Here is a 25,977-nt window from a genome sequence, read left to right as displayed (position 1 = left end):
TCATTGTTGTAGTCTGTCTAAAAGAAATTAGAATGTGTACCTACACAATTTAAAGTATGATCTCAGATCTCCACTTTAGATTAAAGCTGTTGACTTGCATTAGCTCAGATGTTTTGTAATAGTTGGGCCTACAAATTTACCCTAATTAGGAGCTCAACTGTGAAAAGTAAGTGAAAGTTCATGAAATGTCACAATAACCTATAACAACAAATGTTGATGGGAAATGGTGCAGAAGGCAAACAAAGAGTGAACTAGTCCAAATAAAAAGACCTACTGATATAATTGAAGGACTGTGTTAAGATCATACTTGCTAAACAAGAATGGTGCGACACTGAAAAAAAACAATTAACCAGAATTGGTGTGTCAGAAATAATGAGGGGATGGGCTATTTCACCTTTCGGGGTTCTTAAAAAAGAGAAACTTTCTGGGGAAAATAGACAATCAGATGGAGGCTACCACTACACCAGCTGACTCAAAGAAGGGGAGTGAGTGAGTTTTGCAATCATGACTGCCACCTCGATCAGCTCCTGGGACCCAGACCTTCTGTATTCCAGTCCTGGGAGATGTCCTGATGGGACCAGGCCAGAGAGAGGGAGCCAGATGACATCATCAGCTCCAGCTGAATCCTGAACGCTGCCTGGGATGTAAGACACTGTCTCCCCACCACTTCCCACCAAATGTATCCTTTTTTCTTTCCTACCGTATTTCTTCTCTTTCTTATCCCTCTCCATTTTTCCTCCTGTCTAATAAAAGTCTGGTGTAGCTGCCCAAGACTGCATATTTTGCAACACTGCTGTAAGCCTGTGACCAGCAAGGGGCAACTAAAAGCATTGCTGTGACCTAAACAGCCTAATGCTGGTACAAGCTTGCCATGTCTTGGAATGGCTAGGGGGTGTGCTGTGCCTGTGTTTTTCCAGCAGTGAGGTTGCAGTTGAAAGTCAACTCCAAAGACAGAATCTGCATTCTCTCTCTTTGCTGTTCTTTTCTCTTCCCTTTTGTGTGTTTGTCTTGTTTTGTCTTCTAGGGAACAGGACTGGACTTTAACAGCAGTCTCAATACTAGTCTGTTCTCCTTTCCCCCCAAAAGACAAGTATTTCTATCTTTGATACCATCTAAAAGCCCGTTAAACAAGGGGGTTTTGTCTTCTAAAAACTCCAGTTAAAGGGAAAGGGACCAACAAATGTTGTTAAAATGAAAGTCTTAATATTTGACATTTCAAATACTTTAACTGTTTTTCATTTCTGTATTTTTAATAAAAGGTTTAAAAGGATTTTAACAGTGTATGCACTATAGTACTAAGCAGGCTGAGGTCTCTGAATATCAAACCTTGTTTGCTGTTGGACGGTGCCTTTGGCCCATATATTCCATCTAAATGAATACAACAGGCACTAGTCTAAATAGTGTTCATCAATTCATTTCATTTTACTATATTTTTCTCATAGTAATTTTTTTTTAAATATTCTGAGAGTTTAACAAACCACTAAAATGTCTGAGGTATATATTCTTTGATACTAACATAGCCTGTCCTTCCATCTTGAGTGTTTAGGCCAAATACAGAATATACCCATTCCACTCTACTAAAAGCTGTTTCTTCAGCACAAACACAAGTTGCCCTTGTGCTGTACAAGATCAAGTACTTGCCTGCTTGTATATGTGGGCAAGTTAGAGCTCTCTTTGGGTAAAGCCTGCTTGATTGGACTGAATAATACCAGGAAGCACAACCTGTAATCTATTGGCCAGCACTTATGCCAAAGTCTTATAGTCAAGCTTGATTAATGAAAGAAGTTGAGAACAGACACAATGAGATGGTGCTTCTCCAGGTTTCAGAATAATCAGGATTAGAGCTGGTTAGATCTTGGTGGATGAATGTCCCTCTAATCTGACAAATTTTTTATTACAAAACACAACAAAATTAGCCTATCAAAGAGACATTACTTTTAATCCTGCATTTGTTTCAGTACTTGGTTTTTCACTTGCATGCTGTGTGGTGGTGTGAGTGAGAGGAGTTGGAAAGCAAAATAGAAATCAGTGTCTCTAAATGGTTGCCTATTGAGCCGTTCTGCTGGTCTGCATAATTTAAATATTTTGGGAACAAAGTTGTCACAGATCTTACCTGTGCCTACCCTGTAGCACCCCCTCCTCACCTAGAGTGTCAGTGCAGGTACTTCCTTCCTCAGTTTCTCTTCTCTCTGGGCCTCTTAAGAACTCTACAGTGGAAAGAGACTGGGTTGGAGGTGGTCAGGCCTAGTGATCAGAGCAGTAGTCAGGCCTTATGGTTGGAGCCTGACTGCTAGAGCCAGAGGTCGATACAGGGCCAGAACCAGGAATCAGAGCGGATGGTCAAAACCGAAGTCCAAATGCCAGAGCCAAGGGTCAAGACAGAGTTGGATTCTGGAATCAAAGATGAGGGTCAGAGCCAGATTACCAAGAGGGAAGGCAGGAGCAAGCCTGGGACAGGATGGGTACAAGCCTGGCTGGAGGGCAGAATCTGTGCTGGAGCAGTAGGGCCTGGCGAGAGAAGAGTGCAGAGAGTCCGTGGGCTTGTGTGTTGAGGAGCTATCGAGCTGCTGCTGAGTTTAAGAACTGGCCTGCTAGCTTCCTCAGCCAATCTGACAAGTAGCCTAGCTGGCTTGTACTGAACATGTGCAGCTACAGGGCCTTACTCCTGGCATAGTCCAAAGGGAGGTGCAAGTCAAATTTCCCCTATGTTATTAAATTCAAATAAATGTGAAATAAAGTCTTGCTCCTTGGCTCAGGGGTTGGACCGCCCTTCTTAGGACCTGTGGTCTGCTGGGAGCTCTTCTCCCTTAGTTGAGCTCCTCTTTCTGTAAGCACCTCCCTGGAGCTGAGACCTGAGGGCCTTTTATCAGGCCTCCAGGCTTGTTATTTAATTAACTTCCTGGATAGGCTCCCTCCTCTTAAATTAGCTTGTTGTTGCTAGTAGCCAGTAATCCCATGACACAAGTATTAGGGGACTGGGATGTTAGGAGAGTAGATCTTTCTCTTATGTAATGGCCCATAGAATGGAAGAGTTCGAGATACAGATATCGATTGTTTGGCATCTCTGTTCATGGAACTTAATAAAGAACAGCTGCAAATACAACTTTTTCCAAATCTTAATGACATAAACAGCATACAGTTACCGTGCCCTCCCAAAGCACGTTGAAGAAATTAAACACTAACACTTAAAAAAATAGCAGAAGTGTACTGTATGTTATGGTGTTTGGCTGTTCACTTATTAATTTTTCTACTACTTCTGCTTGCTTTAATTAGTACTACCAACATCCCACTCAGTCTCTTCACCAGTTTCTAAATACTGTTGCTTCAGCTATTACAAAGCAATTGCAGCCACTCTGTATGTTGTCTTGCTCTTTGCGTGTACCAGATTTAGATTCAGGGGTGCACTATGTGAAACAGCATTTTTTCCAGACAGTTGGACAGGAGGAGCAATTTTTAAAATTGTATTTCATTATATTTTTTCTTCTAAAATGTTAGAATATAATCTAAAATATGGGAATAAAACAAGACGACTATGTATATTTAAATCAGCAGCCTTTTTGACGTCCCTTTATAGCTCAAAGTTCACTGAACTCTAGGCAAAAAAATTAAAACTGAAAATTAGCAACTACAGTTTGTTAGACCTTCAAATGAAAAGAACCACACTTTGTACAATACACCTCTACCCTGATATAACGCTGTCCTCGGGAACCAAAAAATCTTACCACGTTATAGGTGAAACCGCGTTATATTGAACGTGCTTTGATCCACCGGAGTGCGCAGCCCCGCTCCCCTGGAGCACTGCTTTACCGCGTTATAGCCAAATTAGTGTTATATCAGGTCGCGTTATATTGAGGGAGAGGTGTATTTGAATACACATATATGTCTTCCTTTTGGCATAAGGTGGAAAAATGTATGTTGAACATTTGCCTCTTCCGTCTCATCTCTTTAACCCTATTGTCTTCAATAAAACAACAGGTAAACCTGTGAACAGAATTTAGCCCTGCAACAGGACTTTACAATTTTGTTGATGATGCACAAGCCAGAATAGAATCCAGCTCACTGTTTTTAGTCCTGTCGGCTGTGCAGCTCTAGCAAGTGTAAAACAAGCAGTAAATACTTATTTTTGTCACTAAAGTAAGAGGGTGTGATTCAGTACATACAGGGAGCAGATCAAATGAGTAAGAAGCAGCTATTTTTAACATTATTTGCAAAATCAAACCACAGTTTTAAGTATTTCTGAGGCAAAGATGCACATATTGACCAAGTCTGGAATAAAAGCCCAGTGACCCTCTAGAGGTCACTTGTGCATTGAGTTCCATTTTGTTGTTAAATAAGGATGTAATCACTGAGTGTATGTAAACTAGGAAATAAAGTTTTCACAGAAATGTAAAGTATAGCATCCAACTGTCTACTGTTTAAAAAGAGTATATACAATAATTTATTAAACATAACTTACTTGGTGATCCTCAGTATGCAAATAAGTGGTTGATTTAGATCTTAACAGTATAATGTACAGTATAATCATCTCTTTATTCAACCTAAAAGCTTAAAATTCTTTTCTTAACATTAAAAAGCACTTCTGAGTTAATGTTGCTCACAATCATCTTGCTAAAAAAACATAGTCATTTTTCACATTGACAGTATAGAAGCTTTATGTAAGGGTTGCTTTTATACTGCTTTAGCATTGGATTACAGTTCCATTGTAGAATACACACTCATGTGACCTCGCACATTGATTTCCATGGGACTGGTCATGTGCGTATGTGCTCAGCAATTCTAGAGGCCCAATCCTGCACCCCATGCAACATTACCTCTGAGTTCAGTGGGTGCATGATTAAGCTTTATGATTAGGGCCAGTCCACAGGATGGGGAATTCCCTTTCCTGAAAATGCCAGGAATTTGCAGTATTTGGAAGTTCTAACCTCTGATTCGTCCAAAGATTGTACGTACCTCCCTCTTAAAGGGAGCATTTGAAGGAAAGACTGCAACAGAAACTTCAGTTTCCTAGGCCTTCTGGAGATTAGGCTAGCCATAATTTTTGATCTGATGGTGTCTCAAATGACTTGTATTTTGAACTTGTAATACACAGACCACTGGCAAATAGTCAGATATTGCAAACTGCCTCAGTGGATCCCCCACTGCACTGTAGCTGTAGTAAAGGTCTCACTTTTGAGCAAGTCCTTTAAGAAAACATAATCAGTGGTGAGTAGCTCTAATACAGTGTCTCCACTCAGTGCCAGATTTACAATGGCGCCATGAAGCCAGGCCATTCTCAGAAGGGGCCCCGGCCTGCTCTGCTTGCACTGTGCCCTGACATGCCGCCAGCCCATTGGCTCTCCCCCCACCCCTTGCTCCTCTCAACCTACCTGTCAGCCAGTCAAGGACTCCTCTCTACCCCCTGGCTCCACCCGTCGGCTTCTCTCTACCTCCTGGCCTGACCCCAGTGCACCTCTGGCCCTGGGCAGTCTCTGCTTCCCACCAACTGTGAGGCTCCACCTGTCTCCCTGGAGCTGAGCCGCCTGGGACTGATGCAGAAGCCTGGCCAATCTCGGCCAGTTGGTGGGGGCAGTGTAGGGGGCTTGTCTGGGCCCCTCCAGGCAAGTGGGTCCTGATGGAGCTTGGGCGGGGCAGGCCCTGGCCTGGCTGAGGGGTCAGAGTGATTCCCCAGCCCTGGCTGCACTAGCAGCTCAGCCCGGCAGACACAGTCACCTCCCAGCAGGGCCAGTGAGTGGGGCTGGGAGACAGGGTGCATGGCAGTGGGTCTTTGTGTGTTGGGGCATGAGGGAGTGGGTGTTCTGTGTGGGGTGCTGGGAAGTTGTGGTGTTGTGCAAGGCACTGTGCATTTGTGGGTCGGGGGGGCTTTGGCAATAGGGAATGGGGAGGTGTTGGCAGGGGGGCTATGTGGCACCGCATGGGCCCACCCGAAGGGAAGGGGTATGCTGGCAGCACAGAGTCGGGTGGGCCATTGTGCGTCTGGCAACTGCCGGTCTGTAAATACACCTCTACCTCGATATAACGCTGTCCTCGGGAACCAAAAAATCTTACTGCGTTATAGGTGAAACCGCCTTATATCGAACTTGCTTTGGCCTCAAGCATTTCCGTTATTAATAGTCAGCAAATCATTTTTGTATGCAATATGCTGTGCCTTCCCAAACAGCCTAGCCCCACCTACTTCCTGCCCCTACTAACCCCTCAGAACCCCCAACCATCCAACCCCCCCTGCTCCTTATCCCAGCTACCCACTCGAGACACGCCCCCCCAACCACCCTGCACAATTTTGTTCCCATAATTAATATAGGTGCAAGTGATAGCTAATTGGACAGCTAAAAACCTTATTGTTCCCACAACTGGGGAAGTTTGGCTAAATCCTCGTTTCCATCAGCACTTAGCTGTAGACATACAATGTACCTACACCATGGGAAACCAGGTTGCAGTCTAATAATTTAGCTTAATGCATCTTCATGTACAGCAGCAGCAAAAGGGCTCCTCATAAAATAGTCCTGTTAAAGATAGGTGTCTACACCAGTACTCCCAGAATCAAATATGGAATGGAATGGAACAAGGTGAGAAAAGGTTAACATGTTAGTAACCAACAATCTGAAAGTGGAATACAGTTGCCAGAAACCTGTTTTAGGAGTGGAACACTGTTTTATGAAGTGTATGGTGTATTTTATGGCCATGATAGCTCTCTGTAATGACTAATTAACTTTTTCCAAATAAGTCATTTCTCTGGGCCACTTCCACTGAAAACAGGCAAACATAGTGAAAGACAGATGCAAGTCTAGGATGGCTAATGAGAATTATTTAAAAAGCACCCTACTGAAGACTGGATAAATACCTTTCTTGTGGGGAAGATTATAAAATGTCAGAGAGGTATTCAACCATGCAGGACTGTTCCTTAAATTACAGTTTCTCATTTTACATTACCCAAATGATGAGACTTCCACAATTTCCCTAGGACTGATGGTTTAGTCCAGGGGTGGCCAGAGACCCCATATGAAGATGAAGTCTATTTGTTCAAACCCTCTACCATATCCCTCAGATGCTTTCTCCTGTGCCCTCAAATACACTTTTCCCGGTCTCTTCCTTATCACTCATTCTTTGATGATAGAAGGGTAGAGGAAGTGGTCTCTGAGGGGGCCACACAGCTGTTTTAAATGTCTCCTCTTAGGAGCTGGCACATACAGTCAGAGGAAATGAAGGGTAGCTTGCGAGTCCTTCAATGTGTGTAGAAGCTATCTTACAACTGAACAATTCAGCTCCTTCAAAGGGCAAGTCCTCCACAGTCTTTTGGAATCCTGATCCTTGAAGCCAGGATGCTAGTCACATAACTGCTGTCATCATGGATCTGGCAGCAATGTCAGCCGCATCTAATGCAACTTGTGGGCTTGTCCTGGGCACTAGCTTGCCCTCATTGACTAATACCACAATTTGTCAGTTTTGTTGGGCAGGTTGTCTGCAAAGGCAAGCAGTCTCTTATGGGTGTGGAAATCATTCCTGGCCAATATGGTGTACGCTTGCTGAGGCAGTGGCTTTCTGGCCAAATAAATCTAATCGCGTTGGGTTTTTTTCTCCTTAAGTATGGACTTGAGGTTGTTTGGTCTTTTCATTAGCTGCTCTGACTACATAGGAATATGGGATAGGGTGACAGTAAAAATAGCACATGCTTGGGAGGCACCTAATATTTCCCATCTACCTTGGGAGACATAGGCATATGCCACAGGGTTTTGTCTGGGTCCACAATAGCCTTGTTAAGAGGGAGTAGTATTTTTCTCACTGAAGCCTGGAGACTGTTTACTAAACTGAGTCTGTGCCCAGAGCCCCTCAATAGAGATTTGAAGGGCCAGCTATTTTTTTAATTAAATCTTGGGAACCTTTGTAGGGTTGGTGGTGGCACTACAGCCTCAGAACTGGACAAGGAGAACAGAATCACTAAGAGGTCACCCTCTGGTTTTTGTTTGTATCTCTTCCTCTTGTACCTGTGGTTATGGGAAGGATTGTGGGACCAGGACCACCGATGAAGCAACCCTGCTGGAGGTGTTAGTCCCTCAGGCTAAAGGTGGTCTAGGCAGAGCAGGATGGTCCCCCAGAGGGTATGAGCCTGGGGGGCTAGGATACAGTGGATCAGGGTTGTGTAGATCACAGTATCTGTCCTGTGAAGAGTGGCTGGACTTTCTGTATGACATGAAGGGTTGCAGCAAAATTTTACATGAATAAAGATACAATTGGTATTTATCTTCCCCATCCTCTGACATGCCAGAAGATGCTGAGGAGAATGTGTAACTCAGATCCAGTGTACCACAGGAAGGCTACTGCTTTGGAGTGTGCTCTATTTTGGTCATCCAAAAATATCTTTTTAAACATGCTAGCTTCAAGAATGTGTGGCAACAGCCCAAAAGCTGGTATAAAATTTCATTTACTTGAGTTAAAGATTCAACCAGACTGGTGCCATTTTTCATCTAAACAAATTACCTGTAACCAAACTTTTACATAATAAAAACCTTCTTTGGATACTAGGATCCATAAGATGAGTTTCACAGAGCTCAAGCTTAGTATGATATCATAAAAGAACCTTTGTCAGGTTTCATTTTGAAACTGATCTTAAGCAATAGAGAATGAGTTTTAGGTTAGCAATACCAAACATTTGCGTAAGGGCTTTTTAAAAGCAGCTTCCTAAAGCCTACTCTATCAAATTAGATAATCTAACATTTCCTTCAGTTGTTGGTTCCAATGGTTAATCAACCTTATTGTTATGTGTGCTTATTTCTTCCTTGAATATCTAGCTTTTACCTCCATCCATTGCTTTATACCTTTCTCTGCCAGATTAAAGAGCTCTTTAGTACCCAGTATTTTCTCCCTGTGAAAGTACTTACATACTGTAATCAAAGTCACCTCAATCTTTTCATATAACTATTTTAAGTCTCTTGGTGTAGGGCATTTTCTCCAAGCCCTTAAATTGTTCCAGCTGCTCTTCTACACCCTCTCCAATTTAAAATCTTTTTAAAAATATGGACACCAGAACTTTATGCAGTATTCTAATCAGGGCCAGCAGCAGGAAAAAACAAAAAACCCACCATCGGCAGCTCCACCGCGCCACTTTCTTCTTCGGCAGCAATTCAGTGGCAGGTCCTTCCCTCCAAGAGGGACCCGCCACTGAATAGCCCGACTTGCCGCCCCTTCCCCTTGGCCACCCCAAGCACCTGCTTGCTGAGCTAGTGCCTGGAGCTGGCCCTGATTCCAATATCACCAATGCTATACAGATGTAAAATCACCTCTACTCCTACATTTTAAGGTGTGGTAATAGCTAACACATGGTAGCAGTCTATTGTAGACAAGGTATACTACCTTTAATACAAACTAAACTAGCTGAGTTTAAACCTACATTCTCCCTTGGACAGATAATAGCCAAGATTAAAGCATCTAACACAATAAGGCCCCATTTCTGACTGGAACCGTTGTGCAATACAACTTAGTGCTAATTAAGTCAATTGACCTGCAGTCCTATATGTTTTAGGGTGTACAAAGGCTTCAGGGACACCACCCCAAGGAAGAGGGATAATGGGGACCTTTTAACTAGAATTGTAGGTAGTGGACCACACTGTGGCTGTGAAGTTCAGAAATGGATCAAATACGAAGTGTACAATCCTACTTTGCCAAACTCCTCCTCCCCTTTCCCCACCAAAGAATGGAAATATGTATTTACCAACCTGTAAGGCCTATCACTATTATCAATCCCTTGCATAGTGCACGCCCCTTTGGGAAAGCATATAGATGAGTGCTTATACTCGACACGGGTGTGTTGCTTCAGATTCTGATCTGACTGGATAGGCCAGATTGCACAGTAGCTAGGCACAATGAGGTTCATTACTGGGGCTCAGACCCTAAAATACAGACTAACTGAAAAGCCTACTATATTAAGACCTCCCACATACTGAAGATAAAGTTAAGGAATCAGAAGGATCAGCTAAGTAACCATTGTGTATCCAGTTACATAACAAGTCTGGTTGAGCACAACTCTGAGCCACAGTCCCAATACTCATTTCTATTTGATTATTTATATGCAAAAATTAAGTGCTATATAATAGCAGTAATAGAGTATTACTATGAAAACTTCAGGCAAAAATTCTAATTTCAAGGTCAGTGGCTGGACAAACCAAACTGTTCACATTATCGATTACTAGGATCTGTAAAATATGAAGCTTTTGGAATTAGATTTAAAATGTTATGAATGACAAGATGAAACATGTATCAATATTTAATCGGGTTAAAATTAGTTAAGTTTATGGAGGACAGATCCATCAATGGCTATTAGCCAAGATGGCCAGGGACACAACCCCATGCTCTGAGTGTCCCTAAGCCTCTGCCAGAAAATGGGACTAAACATCAGGCAATAACACTCGATAAATTGCCCCATTCTGTTCATTCCCTCTGAAGAATCTGGCAATGGCCACTGTTGAAAGACATTATATGGGGCAAGATAGACCATTGTTTGGACTCAGTATAGCCACTCTTATGTTATGTTCTTAAGTCCACCAGAGGTAAAATATTTAGTGTTTTAACTGTAAACTTGTCAAATAAAATGGGTACATTTAATCTCAGATTGTAGTAAACTACAGAAGTGCCAAAGATCAGAACATATTGCTTAGACGAGGTTACCCCAAGAATTCAGCTATCTTCAATATTTCTGAAGTTTTCAACAGTGGAATACAAGCTCAAAATGCTCACCGATAATTTAGAGTGATATTCAGACCTCAATAGTTCAGGAGTCAAATTAGTGGTCAACATTACCCAAAAGAGCCACAGTGTGAATGACAGGGGAAATATTTCGTTTTCTTATATATTATTCTCACAGCAAAGTAGTTAATAATTTAGTGCCAGTTGATTAACAGCATAGTTAAAGCATCCTGATTGGGTTAATTAAATCAGTGTTTTATTATGTTCTGCAAAGAGCCACAGAAGACACATTAAAGAGCCACAGTCTGAGTATCACGATCTAGACTAGCACATGGATAATGATTAGTTTTGTTTTACTCACACAGTATAAACTCTCAACTATTTAATGTTAACTTGTACAAGTTATTTTGTATGTAGAACATTTTAAAGATGGTTTAAAGATCCAAACCATTTCTATATGAAATATGATTAGCAAAAACTTCATGACAGTAAAAATTTCATAGATACCCCTATTTAATCTTTGTAAAATGGTGCTTTTGGGATTCACATTCCCTAGAGAGCTCTCCAGTGGAGATTAATTGGAAGTTCAAACAAATTGCTTCAAGACTCTTCATAAGACAAGGTTAGACAATTTTATGTTTAAGTGTAGCAATAAGAGCAGCTGAAAACATGCTGAACACTACCCAGTAATTTCTGCTCCTTAGGATTGTCCTGAAGAGGAGACTTGTCTGCATTACCTCAAGAGATAGTACACTAGATTTAAACTTTAGCCAGTAGTCTGCAAAGTCAGTCTGATGAGCATACTATTGAAACTATCATGAATGCTGAGGGGTTAACAGAAAACCTACAAAATTAAGGGGCTTGAATTCCAAGTGCTATCAAGCATACATGGATTGGATAATAGGGTAGACAGCAGAGGAGAAACTGATATTTGATTAATGTGGTAAGTATTTATTTGGAAAGATAGGTTTAACCTTCATAACAGCAGCTTAACATCTCATTTGACTTGTTTTGGTGTACTGTCCCTTTAGGCTATAAGTATATATTCTGTTCAATGTATACAATGCATATCCCCAAGTAAATTCAAGCTAATGAATACATTAATCTGATTCATATTTCAACTAAGCTGTACAAAAAAAGCACAAAAAGTGTGATTTGTAACATACTGGATCATCACTACAGACATTTTATTAAGCAAACTTTTATTGAAGCATTAAGTTTTGTGGTACAGATATTTAAATTATCAAAGTCTAACACCATAGAGAAATTATAAAACCATACTTCCCCCTCTCCTGATCACCAAAGATAGTTCATTAATAATCCATTCAACAGCTTTCATTTTCTATCTAAGGCTTGTTTATATAAATTTGCATTTTTTTCAACTTTACTCAAAGATCTTCGGTCTGTTTGTATTATAGGACCTCAAGCCAACAATGTCAAATCAGTTGGGACAATGTTCAAGAACAAAAACCACTTAAAATATTGGTCCTCAAAATATAAAGCACCAAAAAAACACTGGGTGCCATCTACAGAAGAAAATTGTTAACATTGGTAGATAACTTCTTCAATGAAGTCTTCAATCAACAATATGGTTAAAATAAGTCAAAATGTTCCAACCACTTGATTTCCAACCAAGCAGAATTCTTAGTTTAGAAACACTAAAAAGGTGCTTCATTTATAAATACGGAAGGAACAAAAAACACCATTGCGTCAATCCAGAAAGTCAAAACAATGTTGTGAGGACAAGAGGGAAGTCTCAAATTTGTAGTTATTAACTTGGTCTCATCTGCTAAAATCCCACAGTATTTGCAAACATACCTGAAAATATGCCAACTCTTGAAAGCCTGCATCTATTAGTCAATAGACATTAAGTGACTGAATTACACACTTTACTCATGTTCTATGAATAGCATTCTAATTTCACTGTGTCCAGGTGTCCCAGACAGTTCTTATTCTATGCATTCACTTAATGCCATCAAGTCATGGTAAAAGGAACCACCACATTAGTTAGGAGGAAAACAGGTGAAGTCACAACACTGTCGAATACAGCATTAGTCACATGCACAACGCCACAGGACTTTCAGTCACAAGATAAAGGCATTGATTTTGTTTGGAATGACAAAACAGACATTTAGACCAGTTTATAGCATATTTTCTCAAAACTGGAAATGAAAGTTAATGTGTAACAGTTTATTGAGAATGACCCAAGCTCATTAGCATTGCCAGTCTGATAAATTCCACCATCTTTTTTGCTAGGTCCATCTGCCAACAAATTTGAGTGCACCAGCTTTAGTAAGTTAGTCTTAAAAACATGTAGCTTGAGTAGATTACAAAAGGTGAAAAATAAGCAACAGTAACAGCTTTGCAAAGCACCAGTTCAACTATGCCAAAGCATCTGTATCCTGACAAATTTCCTGGGCCTCCTCTGAATGTAGACTACCCTACGAGCTAGTATCAACTTGGGCAGTAAATGGGATGAGACCAAACTTGACCTAAGCTAACATTTGAACCCAAGTCTCTAGAAGTGAAAGGCTAGTGCATTATCCCACAGTGCTATAGCATATTGCCCTTTAGTCTTTCTGAACAAAATCCTATGAGTTTAAAGGACTAAAGCTATGAGTAAGAGTAATAAGAAAACCACACCCCTATCTGTAGTAGTCTTTACTTGTTCTCAATCTTGCCAAATTTCTATCAAGTGCAAGAACTTTGATTCAACCATTGAAATGACTTAGAAATCAATTTCATTAGAGAACACACAAATTTGTCAAGAAATGGTCTAAAGATTGAAATTACAGCATAGATGAAAAAATCTGGCAGCAATTTAACAAAAAAACTGTCCAAGATAAGAAGGCTGAAGCCAATGTCTAATGAGGACGAAAGCCTTGTCTGTGGGGAATTTTTGGTGATACCTGGAGAAAAGCTATACTGTGTGAAATCCTAATTGAGTTGTTTTTACAAGTTTTGTAAAGTCTCATACAGTAACATTTCTCTACATGCACTTCAATTTCACAGCAAGAGTGGCATAGAATACCTAAACACAGAAGAGAGCATTCATGCAAGATATCTAACTCCTTGATATAATAATGCATACAATTCAAAATGATTATACTATGATTACATCTAGGGCTTTCTGCAACTACAAGGTGGTAGTGGAAAGCATGGCCCCCTGAATCATTAACTAGAAAGCAGCCACCACCTTCTATAAGGGATCTCTTTTTGCGTTTTTTCTTCATTTTTCTTAATCAACTATGTTGCTGCTGCTGCTTCTTGGCAAAACTGGTAAAAACAAAATTGTAATCATTGAACTGAGCAATCTGGCGATCAACACGTTTAAACCCTTCAATCTTCTGGGCAGAAGAAAACACTGTGCGACATTTAGAACTCTAGAAACAAAAAAAAAGTTACATTCTTACATTTTCTGAACTTTTTCTTACTTAAATTAACATTCAGCAGATACAAACTTCTAAACTAGTTTGCGTCATGTTCTTGGGATGCAATTATCAATGTGATTCTTTGAATGAGAGTGCTGTCGGAAGCCACTGCAGTCTCTTAACATAGAATTATGTTTCCTTCCTGGCCCCCAAGGTCTTTCATATTGCTTCTGTAGCAGATATGCAGGTTAGATGACCTGATCAGCACTCAAAAGCAGTGCTTCTAGAACTACCAGTTGTGAGCAAGAATCAAGCTCTTATTTACCATATATACTTGTTCATAAACCAATTTTTTTTTTTTTTTAGTAAAAAAGGGAAGCACCAGAGAAGGGGGTCAGCTTATGAACAGGAATAGAGGGAGAGGTGATACACAGTCCCTCCCCCCCAACAGAGGGAGCAAGGAGAGGCAGCAGAACCGAGTCTCTCCATTTCCGCTGCTCTGCCCCCAGCCTCTGAAGCAGCTGCAGCTCTGGGCCACCAGAGCAGGCTGTGGCCCTCCCCAGCTAAGGTGGGAAGGAATTTGATGGGGAGAGTGAGAGAGTCCTGGGTTAGGGGTGGGGTCATGTGGTACACCAGGACACTGTTTTCTTAGGTTTACCTCTGTGCCTGCAGATGCTCAAGGTAAACAAACCATCTCAGCCAACCAGCTACTTATCCTGATGGCCCGGGAGCCAAAGTTTGCTGACCCCTGAATTATAGGGTCGGCTTATGAACGGGTTATAAAAAAATTTCCATTTTTACTTATCCATCTTGGGTGTGGGGGGAGTGGCTTATAAACGAACTGGCTTATGATCGAGTATATATGGTAGGTACACCCCTACCCCGATATAATGTGACCCGATATAACACGAATTTGGATATAATGCAGTAAAGCAGCGCTCAGGGGGGAGGGGCTGCGCACTCTGGTGGATCAAAGCAAGTTCAATATAACATGGTTTCACCTATAACGCAGTAAGATTTTTTGTCTCCTGAAGACAGCATTGTCTAGGGGTAGCGGTGTATATCCACAATGCCTATTCAAAAGTGACCAGAGAAAATTCTAAAGCTTGATTATTCCTGTATTTTAGCAATTTCTTAATGAAGATATTTTAAGAGAGCCCTGGCTTAAAGTCCAGATTAATTGACTTCTAAGTTTTGTGTATGATATACAGTAACTTCTCACTTAAAGTCATCCCGCTTAATGTTGTTACATTGCTGATCAATTAGGGAACATACCAATTTAAAGTTGTGCAATGCTCCACTCATGTCGTTTGGCTGCCTGCTTTCTCCACAGCTGGCAGCCTCCCTATGACCCCCTCCCTGCCAGCAGACCCCATGGATCAGCGCCTTCCTTTGCAACGTTTTGGAGGCAGGAGGAAGGGGGAGGACTCAGCACGCAGGTGCCCCCTCCCTCCCTTGCCTCCCAAACAGGGCAAGCCAGCTGACTGCCCCAGGCCAGGGGGGAGCAAGGACTCTGCACACCTCCCCCCTCCCTTCCCTACATGGCAATCAGCTGGCTTGCATTGTTTAGAGGGGAGGGAGGAGCCAGGATGCAGTGTGCAAAGTAAAGGGGGAGGAGGTGGGGGGGGTAGAAGAGGCAGGTCAAGGGTGGGGGTTTGGGGGAAGAGGTGGAGTGGGCAGGCTGAGGGTTGAGCCCCCCACCCCTGGTGCTTGCAGAGTAGTGGAAGCTGCCCTGGAACCTAAACCCCCCCGCCCCCATTTACATTAATTCTTATGGGGCAATTGGATTTGCTTAACATCATTTCACTTAAAGTCTCATTTTTCAGGAACATAACATTAAGTGAGGAGTTACTGTATGCCAAAATTATGAAGACTGTTTGGACCCCAAAGACTGCTTCTTCTCTTTAGCCCAAAGCAGCTACTGTTCAAATAAATGTAAATGGAAATTATAGGAAATGAAGGGAAATAAATGATTTTAAAGCAAGGAGATTTTATTTAGTTGGCATCTATGTCTAAAATTACCTTATTTAGTTGCCAGTTAATGGAAGACGACTTACCTGATTAACAAAAAGGGTGGTAACAAATTTTCCTGGCTTGAAAACATCTACAACCTTTCTAATCAGCTCATCATAGGATGTCTGACCAATGTTTGTTTCAAAACTAACGTAAGAAAACTCTGGTTCTGGAGTGATGTGAATAGTCCAATAAGTTCCCTGAGGAAGACAGAAAAGGTTAATTAGAATCATTCATAGAAACCTAACAATGTTTTAGGTGTCAATACTCGATAGCAGAAAAAAGTATCAAACTTACATCCGATTTCATCCCATTCATTGAATACCCACAAGGATTGAACATTGTAGCATCAATGACAGAACCTGGTATCAGGTCACGAATTCCACTCACCTGAAACGTAGAAGTAAAGTTACATATTTTGCACTTTATACCAATGAACTTCCATAGCCAAACTTGTATAATACAAAGTCAGTGAACTCCAATTTAAGAGACCAGGCTCAGAAGGGATGTCAGAATTCTTGCTCAGACAGGGAAAGAAGAAATTTATCATCATCAACTAGAGGCCCATTATACAAAGACTTGCTCTGTATCTAGCCCTACTCCTGTAGGAACACCTGCCCCAGAAATCAAGGTGGCCTGGCTCCTTTCCCTCAAATCTTTAATGTATTTTCATACTAATTCTTAGTGCCAGTTGCATGTTTCACTGAAAAGCAATTTAAGGGTGAGCATGTAATTGACAATTACAGCTATGATTGCAACAGATAAAAATGGAGTTTAATAGTCCCAGCAGTCCCAAAGTGAGTAATGAGGACTGTTTGGATTTGCTTTTAAGTCTGAACATTCTCCCCTATTCATGTTCTAAGGGACGGGTTCTATTTCACTGAAAGTACAGGTCTCCCAGACAGTACTTGCACTATACAGTCATTCACTTAAAAGCCATCTGTTTGAAGTCCTATGCATATTTCAGTGAGAAGCAGTGACTGTCTTTTTACCCAAGTCAAAAATTTTGGGAGGGAGATAAGGGTCACAAAAGATGGAATTCATACCTAAATTTTGTTATCAGAAGGGGGAACTTCACCAACTTTCACCTTAAGAGGATTTTTTTTTTTTTAAACTTTCACAGTTCTAGGGGAGAAGTTTTGTCTGAGTTTTAGACTGACAGCCATATGGTTCAACTAAAATGAAACTACTGACTTGTCCATTCGTTTTATTTTTGCCAGTCTCCATCTCTTCAGTTTTACGTTCTATTTCAGTCTCACTCAGTAGGTTCATGTCTTTTTTCAACTAAAGAACTCTTTCACCTCTTTTCCAGACCACCAGTAAGAGCTTACCATCAGCAATTTCCAACAGATGGTACAATGCTCTTTCAGTGACCTGAAATAGGGACACTAGAGGGGAAAGGTGCTCTTCTGCAAAAATTAGTTGTCTCCAGAATTCCCAACTTGTTTTGGCTCTGGGAGAGAGTCTGAACTATTTGTCTGCCATGGCATTTTCCCTATTAATCTTTCCCTACCACAGGACGCAGATTATGAATCAGCAAGTGCTAAGTAAAGCTACAGTTGCTCAATTCTGACCATCTCATATAAAATTTAAACTGCAGACTTACACGAGTGACATCATTTGCAGTAACACCGTCTTTCATGTAGAACTGGTCCATAACTACTGGATCAAGCTCGCTCATCAGAATTTCCAGTGTCTGATCTGGCTGATTGGTTACCCGACTTTCTGGGAAATCCAGAGTGTACAAATACCTGTTAATATACAACCACTTCTGTATTATACTAGCAGCACTTCATACTGACCTGTACTTTAGAAAACAGATTTCAAAATCTTAAAAATATACCTACCAGCAATCAGAATTCATACGCCCCATGCAATAAGCTGCTCCATCTATTTGGGACAGAAGGAAAGTCCATTTATAATGCACCACAGCTGATTCCCTTCTCAGTGAAGGACTAACCTAATTTCTATTCTTAAGGACAATGGTCTATTACCCATCTATTTGGCACACCTACACCTGTTCTTCTAATTCTATAGATAAGGCCACTCAAAATATAGTATCAGAGGCAGTTGTGATACTGTTCATTTTTCTCTTTACTAACAGACTGTCACACAAGCCCATCATTTATCTTTTAGGTCTAACCTTTTGGAAACATCTTTAGTATGTTTTATTTATAAGGGCAATGGGAATTAAAAACAGACCTGTGACCCATTAGGATACACAGTTACAGACTAGGTCTTTAAACAGCTGGCTCACAAGCTAGCTGTTCACTATAACAAAACATACCTGAAGTACACTAGCTCAGCAACTGAATACATAAGGGTGTGTAGTCTATCATTCAGGATCAATATATTAAAAAATAAAAGGAGACTAGACGTTAACTGAGAATATTTAAAGTACTTTCGAAGCATTTTGAATTTTGTAAACTGCCTAGCTTAGTACATCTGTGGTTCTACTTTGAACAGTGCAAAACTGGCACCTTTTACTCCGATTTGCTCCCTAGGCACATTCAGAATCTCATCTAACATTAATAAGATTACACTGCTTTCTGTTTCTGAAACCTACAGAGCCACCACCACTAAATGTCAGCTCGATTCTATTCGATCTTTTAGGTCAAAAGCATTGTTTACTACTTCCCACTCAATTATCATTCTGCATACCTCACCTCACTCACGACAGTGGGGTGTTACAAGTTCCTAACTGGACAATGTTGGCTACAGAAGCTTGCCAGTGGTGACAAAGAACCTAGCTCAATTTTCAGATCCCAGGCTGAGTTTATGATGCCAGCATGTTCCACATCAAACACATGTTATTAACAGACAGCATGGAACCTCACAATGCAAGATTTAGAGCCCCTTCAGTGTAAGACTAAACCTGAATGCTTTTTTAAAAAGTTACTAGGACCTTAGAAATATACAGTAGTAGCCACCTTGCTGTAGTTATTAGGCCAGGTAACCTCAGCGGCCACCTGTTTGAGGAGCTCTAAGATTTTAACACTGCTGGCTTACGCACATCAAAACCCTACAAATCACAAACACAGGACTGGAAGGGACCTCAAAGGTCATTTAGTCCAGTCCCCAGCCCTAAAGCAGAACTATGCATTATCTAGACCACTAATGACAGGTGACTGTCTAACCTGTTCTTAAAAACCTCTGACAGATTTCACCACCTCTTAGTTACCTTGTTCCAGTTAGGAAGTTTTCCCAATGTCTAGCCTAAATCTACCTTGCTGCAATTTAAGTCTTTTACTTCTTATCCTGTTCACAGTGAAGCAGCTATATTCCCAGCCAGTAGAGCAGCACTGTGGGTAGGCATGCCAAGGTCTTTAATCCTGAGGTACTACCAGTTCAAAGCCTATCAGGCTCCTTTTAAAAATTTATTTTTTCTATGTTATGCAATCTCTAATGTACCCTGGACAGGAAATTAGCAGGTACAGTCTTTGGTTCAGAGGTGGAGCAGTCTGAGATAGCTTTTCATAGTCAGTACAGGCTACAACAGGGTGGGCAAACTATGGCCCGCCAGCCGTTTTAATCCAGCGCTCGAGTTTCTGCTGGGGAGCAGGGTTGGAGGCTTGTCCTGGTGTGGTGCTCCAGCTGGGGAGCAGGGTTGGGGGCCACTCCATGCAGCTCCTGGAAGCAGTGATATGTCCCGCCTCCAGCTCCTCATGTAGAGAAAGCCAGGGGGCTCTGGTTTGCACACTGCCTGCACCCCAAGCGTTGCCCCCGCAGCTCCCATTGGCCAGGAACTACAAGCAATAGGAGCTGAAAGGGTGGCGCCTGCAGATGGGGCAATATGCAGAGCCACTTGGCCATGCCTCCGCATAGGAGCAGGGGGAGGAAGGGGGTACGGGACAGACGACACACACCAACATACCTCTGCTTCCGGGAGTCACCTGAGGTAATCACCACCTGGAGCCTGCATCCCGAGCCTCCCCACATGCCTGAACCCCAGCCCTGATCCCCCTCCCGCCCTCTGAACGCCTCAATCCCAGCTCGGAGCACCCTCCTGCACTCCAAACCCCTCATCCCCAGCCGCACCCCAGAGGCGCACTCCCTTCTGTCCCCAGACCCCAACCCCAATTTTGTTAACATTCATGGCCCGCCATACAATTCCTATTCCCAGATGATGCCCTCGGGCCAAAAAGTTTGCCCACCCGAGCTACAATAATGTTTTCACAACTTAAAGTCACTTAGCATGTGCAGGATGTCATGACTGCAACAGGAAGAATCAGTAATAATTTGTCAGACTTAACTGAATACATAACATATGCTCTTAATACATAAATAGACAATGACTATTCCATTAACTCACTTGGGAAAATTTCATTAAGGAACTCTACTTCTTCCTGGAAATTCCTATGTGGGTACTCCTGGTGGGAAGGCTTCATGAAATTCTTACGTGAGTAAAAGAAGCTCTGAAAAATAATGTCAACTTGGATATTTAATATGCCTGGGTACTATTCTAGAGATTTTTACATTTTAGTTGGACAGCAACTAAGAGGTATAATTAGATTCAAACGCTCACCATTACTAAACAAATCAGTAAAGAAGAGGTTATTCATCTTGTGGAGTAACTGCAGTCCCTTGAGATGTGGCCCCTCCATGGGTGATCCACTTTAGGCTGTGCCTATGCCTCTCGAGCCCTTGAGCAGAGATTTTTCTGCTTGCAGTGCCCGTCTGGCCTGTGCACATGCCCTATGCCTTCTCATGTCAGAGGCTATACAGAGATGTGCAAGCTTCCCTCAGTTCCTTCGCCACCTGAAGGTCTCCACAGAGAACAAGCAAAGGGGAAAGGGCAGGTAGTGGAGCATCCATAGATGCACACATCTTGAAGAACTGCAGTTACTGCACAAGATGAGTGACTACTACTTTGAGTACTGCTCCACTTCAGGTGACTTCTGAGCAGTTTCCCCCAAAGGAAGGGAGCGAGCTTTGGAACTAGATCCACAACTAAAGATAGTACTGCAATACCAAGAGCCACATCACATCTGACAGCATGGACTAAACTGAAGCACAGTACTTCAAAAATGTATGTACTGAAGCCCATGTAGCAGCCCTACCTATCTCAGACACTTGTACATTCTTAAGCAATGCTGTGGATGTTGCTTGTGACCTTGCAGAATGTGCTATCACCCCTTCAGAAGGATGAATGTCTGCAGTTTAACAACAAGTAACAATACATCTAGATATCCATCCCGATAGTTTGAGCAGAAATCCTGGATACCTTGGATCTATCTGCAAAAGACATGAACAGCTTGAGTGACCTTCAAAATTGCTTGGTCCCATTTAAGTGAAAGGACCAAGAGAGCCCTTCTAAAATCCAGGGTATGGAAACAGGGACTCCTGCAGAGAGTTGTGGCTTGAGGAAAAAACACTGGTATATGAATAAATTGGTTATTTGATAAGGTAGAACTCAGAAATTTAGGTAAGAATTTAGGATGTGGGCATAAAGAAACTGTATCTTTGAAGAATACTGTAAAGGGGGAAATCTCCCCAACTCTACAGGCTGACAAGATCTTCACAGACAAATGCAAGAGATCAGGTTGCCACAGGTTTGAATGGATGTTGCATAAGGCAATTCACTACCAGGCTGATGTCTCAGGTCGAAGTAGGGTCTCCAGTCTGGGGGTAGAGATTTGCCAAACCCTTATTAAACTTAGAGACAGGATGAGAAAATATAGAAAGTCCCTCAACAGCCAGATGAAAAGCTGATATTGTGGCCAAATGGACCTTAGTTGAGTTGAGCTAAAATGTGGTGAGTCCTGCAGCACAGGGGACAGTAGCAGTCTGGAGACTGAGGTTTCAGTATCAGACTCAGTACCCATAAGGAGCAGGGATTCCTGCTCATCTGTTATGGACAAGTCCCTCGCATATCTGAACTCCTGCAGGTCTGACTAGGGAAAGGAGTACTGACATAGTGGAGGACATGGTAGCCAAAGCTGATGGTACTGCCAGTGGTGGGCATACTGATGTAGGTGCTGATGGAATCTGGTTCCACTGCTTGCTTGGTACCGAGGGTGCAGAATGGGTAGATACCAATTGAAGGATGAGTTTGACGGTACTGGACCAGGATGTTTATGCTTGCCATCCTTGTCCCCAGAACAGAATACTGAAGCCCTGTAAGAGCCATATCTCCCACTAGAACTCCAGGGCTTTCCAGCTCCTCTAGTACTGGAGGAGTCATCCTTCAGATCCTTGAGCTCTCAATTTGGTACCATTGGAGACCACAGATCTTACAGGGGACCTGAGCCTTTTAGAACAGGGTCCTTCAGGTAAGAGTTTGTACTCCTCTCCTCTTCGGGAGCCCTCTCAGAATCATCCAATGACTCACTTCTTAGCCAAACTTCGGATCTGTCTGGAGACAGATGCATGGAGGGGAGGGATCTCCTGACCTGACTCAAGACAATGGTCAAAGTAACTGGTCTATCATTAACAGTCTGAGCTTAATCTCTGTTCTTCTTTATCCTCAACTTGAGGGCTAGTGAGACATTGCACTTCCGGGACATGTGCGATTCCCTCAAGCAAGACACTTGGAGTGGCTGTCTCTCAAAGGTACAGCCTCTCGGCAAGAGAGGCAGCATTTATATCTGGGAGCCAGGCATGCCTTGCCAGGAAGACAAGCCTCCCCAAGAAGAAAAAGTCCTCTATTCTCTAACACTTATTAACTAACTATAACCACTAACAACTAACTCATCTTAACAAAACTATAAGAATACAAAATTGCTGAGGCACACTAGATCTCCATTTCAGGCCAAGGTGGTAAAAGAACCGAGGGCAGTTTGCCTGTGCATCCCTATGCAGCCTCACTGTCCAGCATAAGGAGGCATAAGGCACATGTACAAGTCAAATAGACACTGCTAGTAGAAAAATCTTCAATGAAGACTTCAAGGAGGCATGTGTGCACCTGAAGTGGAGCACCCACTTGAAGGAGTTAATTTATCAGGTTTCCTATACCAAATGAGGCAAAAAAAGAGCATTCATTCAATAGATACAGATCTCTGAATAGCTACTTTATCTGTGTTAATTTTTTTATGTGTAAAAGGTTAAAGATTAGACTGATGGGCCTCAAGTTTTCACTTCTGCTTTCTTTTATTGTTTGCAAATTCCATGCGATTCCTCTACACACCCCCACACTTAAAAGGGGGAGAATCATGTAGAATCTAGAGTGTTCCTCAGAGCTGAATCCACATAAGCCACATCTTAGCTCTCACTGACAACTTTACAATAAAATCCAGTGAATATACAAGGGAAAATGTTTCTTAAAGACTAAAGAAGCAATCTTATTTCAAATTTTGAGTTACATTTGAGAAGTATTAAGATAATTTGACCATGTCCTTTTTTAAAAAGGAACAAAGTTAAAAAGTACATACAGGATTTATGAATGCCATCTTCATACAGAAAGGTATGAAAGTTATAGGAGAGGAGATTACATCATTAAAGGAAGGAGAGTTCATGGAAGTTGTGAAAGACTACATGTGAAAAATGAATTCAAAGGTCTTTAGTACTACATTGCACCAAATCTTTGTTAGTTGTATTTCTGGCAGCTTACCTGAATTGAGTCAAACCCACTGTACTCCCTAGCAAGCTCCAACAGGGGAACCAGTGCTTGCAGTAAGAGGGTGGTACCACATGTCTTCAAAATGAAACGTCTCTTGGAGACAAACATGCTACTCTCACTGAAAAAAGAAAATGTCATATTAAAAATGGATTGTGGTTTAGATCTTTGTGCAGCACCCTCAACAAGGGTTACAGTATATGCACATTAAACTTACATACAAAATAAACTTGTGGCAGGATTTGGAGAGCAATGATTAGACCAGGGGTGGGCAATAATTTTCGCAAGGGGCCACTCCATGAATTTTGGAAAGTTGTCACAGGCCGCACATTTCTACTATATTAACAGAGGGAGTACGGAGTCTGGTAGGGAGTTTGGTGTAGGAGGGGACTCCAGGCTGGGGCAGCAAATTGGGGTACAGGAGGGGGTGCAGGATCTGGGAGGGAGTTTGAATGCAGGAGGGGGTTCTGACCTGGGGAAGGGGTGTGGGCGTGAGGTGCAGGCTCTGGCCACAAGGTGCTTACCACAGGCAGCTCCCAGCCAGTGGCGCAGCAGGTCTCAGGCAGGCTACCTGGCTGCTGTGGCCCCACAGCACTCCTGGATCGTCTGTGGCTGGCTACTGCCAGCGCATCTCTGCACGCCCCTTGGGGGGGGGAAGAGGGCCAGTGGGTCTCTGTGCACTGCCCACCCCTGCAGCTCCCAGTGGTCAGAAACTGGCCAATGGGATCTGTGAGGACAGTGCTGGGGGCCAGGACACTGTGTGGAGCTGCCTCCCCCCCAACTAGGGGCATGCAGAGATGTGCCAGCAGCAGCTGACTGCTTCTGGGAGCGGTGTGGGGCCACAGCAGACAGGCAGCCTGCCTCAGCACCCCTCTGTGCTGTGGGACTTTTAGCAGCCTGGACTCTGAGATCACAAAGGGGCAGAGGAGGCTGGACAGAAATGTTAGGTGAGCCGGATCCGGCCTATGGGCTGTATTTTGCCCACCCCTGGATTACACTAATTCCATCACACTAGAGCCAAGCTTATCAATGCAAAGGTAGCTAACTACAGTGTACAAAACCAGCTGCTGCAATAGGCCTTTGTACCCACATATGACAAATCAGAGCAAGATTTCAGCCAAGATTTCCAGATGTGGCTAGTTATTTTTGGGTGCTCAGAATTTCTAGAAAGGGCCTGATTTATCAGAAAAATCAGGAACACAATCTGAAAATCAGATTTATTCAATATGTCAACTTGAACATCCAAAAGACAGTCACATTTTGAAGTCTTGGCCTGAGATGTCAATAAGAAATTAAGATTCTTTAGTACAAGAGTGTGGAATTAGCCTCCACAACTGTGAATAGTTATGCCTTTTCTGAATAAGCATGTATCAGATACAAGCAGCAGCTGAATAATTTACTGTTTACTTGCTGCAACTGCATTTGAAAAAGCAACAACAAAAACAGGCAAGCATTCATGTACAATTCAGTATTTGAGCATTCCAAGACACAATATATATTCACAAATCTTGATTAGTAAATACAGCTATCAGAAAACAATGTCAGCATTCATGTAAGGAAGGTGCCAGTAAATCTCAGAAAGACTGTTGAATTTGAATAATCAGATCCATAATGCCCATGTTTTCAGCATTTGTTTCAGATTATATTAGTTTGACCACTGTATCTAATACATCAAATTAAATCATCTTTGGCTAAAAGAAAGTAACTTTCTTTGCCTGAAAATACTTTGTTCAGGAAACATTTTTGGTTGGTTTCATTACTATTCACTATAACAGTGGGTGAAATGTCTTGCTACCCTAGAAGCTAAGACTACAGTACAAGCAGTATATACATTTTCCCAGAAATTCCAAGTATGGAATTTGGACTACAGCTTTAGTTACTGAAATGCTTTCCTGAAACGAGCAATTCCATTTTAAGACTAATTAGCTTTATATACAGGCACTGAAGAAATGAAGTGGGCCAGAACAAAATCTCACTGTTTTTTATAAAGTCTTCGATTCCAAAGCCAGAGGGATCATTGTGATTGATCTAATCTGCACAGGCCATAGAACTTCCCCAAAATTATTCCTGTTTGAACTGGAGCATGTATCAAAAAACATCCAATCTTTATTTCAAAATTGCGATTGGTGGTAAATCCACCACAGCCCTTGATAAGTTGTTGCAACTGTTAATTACCCTGTTAAAAATTTACACCTTGTTTCCAGTCTGAATTTTGTCCACGTTCTTCCAACTATTGGATGGTCTTATACCTCTCTCATACACTGAAGATCCCATCATCAAATATTTGTTTCCCTCTCTAAGGCATCTGGCATTTGCCACTGTTGGAAGACAGAATACTGGACCAGACAGACCATTGGTCTGATC

General features: G+C 42.1%; 1 protein-coding gene across 3 annotated transcripts in view; it reads right to left on the bottom strand.

Annotated features, from left to right (window-relative positions):
- Nucleotides 1-11,859: 11,859 nt before the first annotated feature.
- AMD1 (adenosylmethionine decarboxylase 1) overlaps nt 11,860-25,977 on the bottom strand; it is a 43,200-nt gene continuing 29,082 nt past the window's right edge. For all 3 annotated transcript variants that reach the window (XM_045010411.1, XM_045010412.1, XM_045010413.1), the window contains 7 exons: nt 23,608-23,734; nt 20,371-20,473; nt 17,906-17,948; nt 17,665-17,809; nt 16,356-16,448; nt 16,103-16,258; nt 11,860-14,057 (listed from right to left, as the gene is read on the bottom strand). In XM_045010411.1, coding sequence (XP_044866346.1) covers nt 13,917-14,057; nt 16,103-16,258; nt 16,356-16,448; nt 17,665-17,809; nt 17,906-17,948; nt 20,371-20,473; nt 23,608-23,734 — 808 coding nt within the window. In that variant the 3' untranslated portion in view covers nt 11,860-13,916. The remainder of the gene's footprint in view (nt 14,058-16,102; nt 16,259-16,355; nt 16,449-17,664; nt 17,810-17,905; nt 17,949-20,370; nt 20,474-23,607; nt 23,735-25,977) is intronic.

Source organism: Mauremys mutica, chromosome 3 (genome assembly GCF_020497125.1).
Source record: "Mauremys mutica isolate MM-2020 ecotype Southern chromosome 3, ASM2049712v1, whole genome shotgun sequence".
In the NCBI taxonomy this organism is placed as follows: domain Eukaryota; kingdom Metazoa; phylum Chordata; order Testudines; family Geoemydidae; genus Mauremys; species Mauremys mutica.
The sequence above is the reverse complement of the archived record's forward strand: the minus strand, read 5'-3'. Positions and strand labels throughout refer to the sequence as shown.